Raw genomic sequence first — 6,421 nt, forward strand, 5'->3', positions numbered from 1 at the left:
ATAAAACGGAAAGGTGAAATCAGACAATCTGATTGGTTCATAAGTGATATAATGAGCATATGCCCACAGCTGCAAATCACAGCATATCACTCCACGTCAGAGAAGCAACAATGTATCCATGACAACAACAACCAAAATACAACCACACAGGGGAAACACTGACTAATAGTTACATGGTGTTGCTTTAAAATCAAAATGAGGAAATGTGTCAGTAAGTTTTATTCAGTGTTAGCAGGGTTTTCCCTCGGCAAAATAAAAGCCACACCTTAAAAATGAGTTGTTGTTGTTTTTAATGTGAAAACAATGTTAAGTAGTATATTGTATGAATGGAAGATATATGTTTTATAGATACATATATAGCCTATTATTTATGCACATATTGACCATAATTAGTTTGAAATTAAATTTCAAATATCATAAAAATGTTTCACTACGCTTTATTTTGAAAAACATGCACCGGAATCGCCTGCTCGCAGAGGACCCCGTAGTATTTTAAATTACTTTCAAAAGAAGAGGAAAGTTCCCTAGGAGGAGAGTCAGGTAACAATAGATAAGGATCCAGACTGTCCTGCCAGTTCAAATGAATCATGAGAGCTGGAAGACAGTCAGGTTTACCAGACTAAAAGACATGATTATAAACTTAAAAAATCAGTCTAAATTCAAAAAACATTTTAACCATGTTCTGTTATTTTTAAATAGATTTTTGACATATTTACTATGAGAGATAGCTTACCTGGTGTCATGTCATCCAGTGCTACGTTCAGTTTTCCTTCACGCTGGATATAAGCAAGGATTCCGTCAGGATGAAGCTGCTGGAAGTCTTGTGATATCTGATACATTTTGAAAACATGGAAAACAAGTGTAACTAGAACGGCAGTGATTAAAGAATTTATGGGATCTTGCAGGAAGCACCTGTGAAGGAGTCAAGATGTCATTTTGCAAGCTCATATTGACATATGATGCACAACAGTTCAATAGGTAAATGTCAGTTTGTTAATTAGACATGTCTATCACTTTAGACAGCCAGACAGGTTGTTACTTAGAAGAGTCAATAAGTCAGGTCTGTTCGATCATTGAAGTAGAGAGCCCAGAGTAAGACAGTTCAATGAGTTAGGGAAACCATTAATGGTGTACAATCAGCGTTTCCACTGTATGTTTTTACATATTTTATATTATTCTGCGCTATGGATGCTTCATAAATCACACACCTGTGAGCAGGGTTTGCCATTAGCACCCACCTGCCAAATGCAGATAGATTTCAGCAGTGGCAGGTAACTCAATCACTCTTGTTAGAAATCAATTCATCATTTTATCCTATTAGATTATCTGTAATGTAGTCATATAAGCATATGAATTCTTGAGTTATAGCCAACACGTTCACCTTTGATGTGACCCCTCACAAATGGCAAAATAAACTCTTTCAACTGTTGTAGTCTATGATTTAAGAAAAGTTTATACATAAGTTTTTACAGTATAGATTTAAGAAATCAAAATGAATGCATACATAAAATTCCACTAACCGCTAATTGATTTCAAATTTTTAGATTTGAAACACTTACATTTGTACATTTGTTGGTAGGTAAAAATTGCATGGAATTTCTCCAAGTCTGTTTATAAAACATAATCAGAAATCTGAGGACAATAAAGACAAAATAACCAAAAACACAAAAGTAAAAGAATTTCTTACCATGCCAGGGTTGTCAACAAGCCTGGGGAACTCCTTCAGTATTTCTGGGATGCTTTTAGATCCATTACTGCGGATCCACTTGCCTCGGTATATAACTGTTTCCTTCATGTATGCTTCAACTTCAGAGACTGGGTATTTGTTGACTTTCAACCAGTCAACCATCTCTTGAAGTTTTTCAGGAGCCAAACAAGATTCTGTTGAACGAGGATGATAAAGTCCAAGCATGAAGCTACTATTTTTTTTACATGCTTGTGAAACAATGCTATTTAAAGCGGCACTAAACAATTTTAAGCAACAATTTAGAATGGAAAGTGTAAATGGAATGGAAATTATGATCCCTGCCTTGTGCAGAGACGGTATGTTCCTCCTCTGATTCCTGGTGATGCGGTCGTCTCAGGTTTCTCAAAGGTTTTCTTATATTCCTTAGCCGCTCTTCCAGAAAACCTGTGGCAGGTCTGTGTTTGCGACCAGGTGTGAACCAAGCTCCCTGTAACATTAGATTACAGTCATCTTATAGCGTCCAGGATGAGGGAGTTGTATACCAAGGTGACTACAAGGGATTTTAAGGAGCAATCAACAATTTTCCTTGAGAATGTTTTTTTTTTCTAAATAGTCATGGCAATAATTTGTTTTACTTTTGTTTTTTTCTGAACAAAATGGTTACAGTTTTCAAGTCTGCAAAACAATTTGAATCATCACTTTATTTGAGTGTGCACTATGGAAAACAAGGTTGACAACTAACTTACTTGTATGTAATTCCGTTTTGGGGGCTAAATATTATTGATTGCTCCACTTGTGTATCACTTGATAAACTTACATAACCACTGCCTGTATCATCCTTGAGACATGGAAATTCATTCACCAGTGACATGGCAAGTGCTCTCTTGATGTCTGAGGATGGCCTGTTAAGTAGACAAAAAAGTAGTTTGTCAAAAAAGGAGCAATATAGTAGTCTATTGCAGAAGATGCGGGTTTTATTCATACTTCAGTTGGAAATATTTTCAAGCTTCACTAAAAAAGATGATGGCTGAATATTAATACTAAAATAACTATCCACACATAGACAAACACAACCTGTTTTGCCAAGAAGGTCTCAGAATATTTCATTCCAACTGTAAAATACATCAGTTGAGAGTAGGGCTGAACGATTAATTGCATTTGCAATTAAACTGCGATATGTATAAAACGTGATTTTGTAATCGCTCAGGCTGCTCATCGCTCATTATCCTCTAGTTATGTTCAACGCAAAGGAGAGTGGAGCTGTCGGTGAAAAGACGCTACAACACCACTGTTACCTGTTTGGCCTCAGACTGAGCTGAATGTAGCACAACAGGATCTTTAATGTCAGGGGATGTCCCTGTGTGGGACTGTTCCTATTAAAAAAGAAGATGCTGCACAGCGTCAGGTGTGCAGAACCTGTTTTGGTACTGTTGCTGTCTCACAGGGCAACACCACCGACCTGTATGAGTCCTATGAGTTCACCGTGTACGATCGCTGCATGGCTAAAAAATGCTGATGACCAGTGAGTCTAACAAGTCAAAAAGCCAGAAACATGGGTTGACACGGGTGAAGTGTTTGAAAATATAGCTTAATATGAACACCAGGAGCAGGAGCTGAAATCAGCTGAGCTTTTCTCTACTGCAGCTAACATGTGGTTGAGACATAAGCTACAGCAGAGATCTATCACAGTCTGACGATGTATATTTCTACAGCAGAGATCTATCACAGTCTGACGATGTATATTTCATTAATATGAAGTAGGGCTGCCACGATTAGTCGACTAATCGATGACTAATCGACTATCAAAATAATCGGTAACTATTTTAGTAGTCGACTAATCGGTTTGAGTCATTTTTCATAGAAAAGTACTATAAAAGTACCCAAAACACTCTTATTGCAGCTTCTTACTTTCAGATATTGGCAACTTTACACATTCTCCCATGACGGTGAACTAAAACCCTTTGGCGTGAGTACGAAACAAGACATTAGATGTCATAATTGTGGGGTTTGGGAGAGACAGATTTTTCAACATTTTAACACATTTTTCGATAAAATGATTAGTCGACTAATCGCAGAAATAATCGACAGATTACTTGACAATGAAAATAATCGTTAGTGGCAGCCCTAATATGAAGTTCAACCTCAAAGCTGTCTGTCCTCAGACTGTCCTGATCTGTCCCTGAACATTACACAGGAGAACATGGAGCTGCTTGTGTGGTGAGTGTGTTACAGAGTTTTGTATCAGTGTTTATTTATATTAGGGCTATTTGTCAGGGCTTCATTATGTTGTTGTGATAATTAATAAATGCTGAGCAACAAGCCTGTAAGTTTAATGCCTGGAATCCACTGGCGTTTTTTGTGTCCGTGGCGACGCGTATCCCTATTCATTTTCTATTGAGCACGTCAAACCATTACTGATGCCCCCACAATGCATTTTAGGTGGCGCGGCCGTTTGAGCAGCTCCAGCGCATCGAAAAATTGACCGCGACTCAACTTTATGCAAATGAATCCGTCAGACGTGAGGACTCCAGCCAATGGAGAGAAAGCTGGACAACAGTTCGGGGAGGTCTGTCGTGACGTCCGTTTCATAGTCCCTCCCAAACAGCATGGTGATGGGGGACAGGCTAATTATTGCAGTTTACAGCGATCCGATTCTATACGACAGCTAAGAGTAGCCTGCTTTGTTATACTAGCTGGGTAGGTAACAAACTTTAGAATAATCTAGAAGTCATAAACCAGTTGTATAGGCATATTTATTCAGTTGTGTACAGAAATAGCCATGTCTTCAAACATAACTGAGCATAAGTTGGTAATAAGGGCTATTTCAAAAAGTTGGACGGGTTCTGCCCACAGACGTCTGTTTTCGGGCAGGCGCCGTGTCTCAGTGACGCGTCATGACGAACACAAGAAACGCCAGTGGATTCCAGGCGTGACAAATCCTACAAGACCAATTTATGTTGCTGGCCATGATATATAACAGTTAGGCCATATTGAATAACACAAATGATAATGAACTTAAAAAATAATCGCACATTAAATCTTAATATTGGTCAAAAAAAAAAAAAAAAAAAAAGCAATTAGATTAATTTCCCAAATTGTTCAGGCCTAGTTGAGAGCATATATAATGTGGTTTCAGTGAAATTTCCTATAAACTGATGATACAGTTTGAAAGCGTCAATAAAATCAGCTGGTTTAATATGTCAATGAAATGTGTATTTTAAGCACCAAGGTTATTATATTTAACTAAAACTAAACTATAAACTCAAACTAGGTGTGAAAAAATATTTTAGTTAACTGAAATAAAAATAAAACTAGACTTTAGAAAAAAACGAAAACTAACTGAAACAATATTGTGTACTTACAAAACTAACTAAAATAAAATTAAAAATATACAGAAAATTTCTTTAGTTTTTTTTGTCACATTATATATTATTATTTGGCACATTATAAAAAAAACTAAAACTAATACTGAAATTAATAAAAACGAAACTAAAAATAAACGTTTTTTAACAAAAACTAAACTGAAATTAAACTCTGGAAACTAAACTGAAACTAAACTGAATTGAAAACAAAAATTAAAAAATAAATAAAAATAAAACCTAATGGAAAAATACAAAACTATGGTAAGCACTTAGTAGGACATGATCACCCCTCTGCTTTATGTTCACTGGCCAATTTATGTACAACTGACTCACGTTTCACCATTGGTTTCCAGCAGGTGGGACACCAGCAGTCTAACAAGAAGTTTTCTCTCCTTGCTGGTGATGGACTGGAGTTCATCAAGACTCTTTAACATTGACCTCCCGTCCATACTGCCTTCCAAAACCTTGCGAATCTCCTATGAAAAATAGAATGGACCACAAATGGTGACATACAGTAACCTCTGTGAGGCATTTTGTATAACTTCAGGACTCACTGACTATGCAAGAACATGTTAAATCAACTCACTGCTGAATAAATTAAATATTTCAGTTGAATTGGCATTGCATTTTCATCTATTTTTTCTTCATAGAAAGTCAATACTTACAAATACTGGAGAAAGTTGCAAAGTCAGAGTGATGGGATTTGGCTGTGTCTGCACATCCATCCCTGTCTCCACTGTTTCTCTTGAACCATGACTGTCTTTGGAACTTTGTAGGTTGCTGTGAACGGCAACCTAGAGAGTCATAGTTGGGAATATAGACGGATTCAAATTTATTCTTGTACTATACAGATAATATTGTAGAACATGCGCAATTCAGCATACTTACCACAGAATTTGATATGCGTACTGCTTTTTAGAACCTACATATCAATTATACTTGCCGAGTAACAGAAACGCATCGAAGATACGATGCTACAAACAGAAACCGCTAGAGGAACGTGGATATGGTGCAAGATGCTTGGTGCGTCAATTAGTGGAAAAGTGGTCAGAGCCTAGCAAATACTGCCTATCCTATCACCTTACCCAAACAGCACTGCCACGTTCAACTGACCCAGGCTCCGTTTATGCGAGCTCCAGGTAGTGGCCAGTGCTGATGCTACCAAACGGCACTGCCACGTTCAACTGACCCAGGCTCCGTTTATGCGAGCTCCAGGCAGTCGCCAGTGCTGATGCTAACATCTCTAGCAACTACTAGGTGAAAAGTGGGTTGCTGTGAATGGCAACCTAGACAGTCATGGTTGGAAATAAAGAACGATTCATATTTATTCAACATGCAAAGTCATGCACAATTCAATGCAGCATACTTACCA

The 6,421-nt window shown here is 37.5% G+C and overlaps 1 protein-coding gene across 1 annotated transcript in view; it reads right to left on the minus strand.

Annotated features, from left to right (window-relative positions):
* The window catches only part of LOC126408083 (uncharacterized), a 43,107-nt gene that overhangs the window by 18,992 nt on the left and 17,694 nt on the right, over positions 1-6,421 (minus strand). The window contains exons 5-10 of the mRNA XM_050073448.1: positions 5,383-5,525; positions 2,505-2,589; positions 2,030-2,174; positions 1,688-1,881; positions 1,560-1,607; positions 734-830 (exon numbers count right to left, since the gene is read on the minus strand). Of these exons, the coding sequence (XP_049929405.1) occupies positions 734-830; positions 1,560-1,607; positions 1,688-1,881; positions 2,030-2,174; positions 2,505-2,589; positions 5,383-5,525 (712 nt within the window). The remainder of the gene's footprint in view (positions 1-733; positions 831-1,559; positions 1,608-1,687; positions 1,882-2,029; positions 2,175-2,504; positions 2,590-5,382; positions 5,526-6,421) is intronic.

The sequence above is a fragment of the Epinephelus moara genome, chromosome 20, assembly GCF_006386435.1.
Source record: "Epinephelus moara isolate mb chromosome 20, YSFRI_EMoa_1.0, whole genome shotgun sequence".
Classification (NCBI taxonomy): domain Eukaryota; kingdom Metazoa; phylum Chordata; class Actinopteri; order Perciformes; family Serranidae; genus Epinephelus; species Epinephelus moara.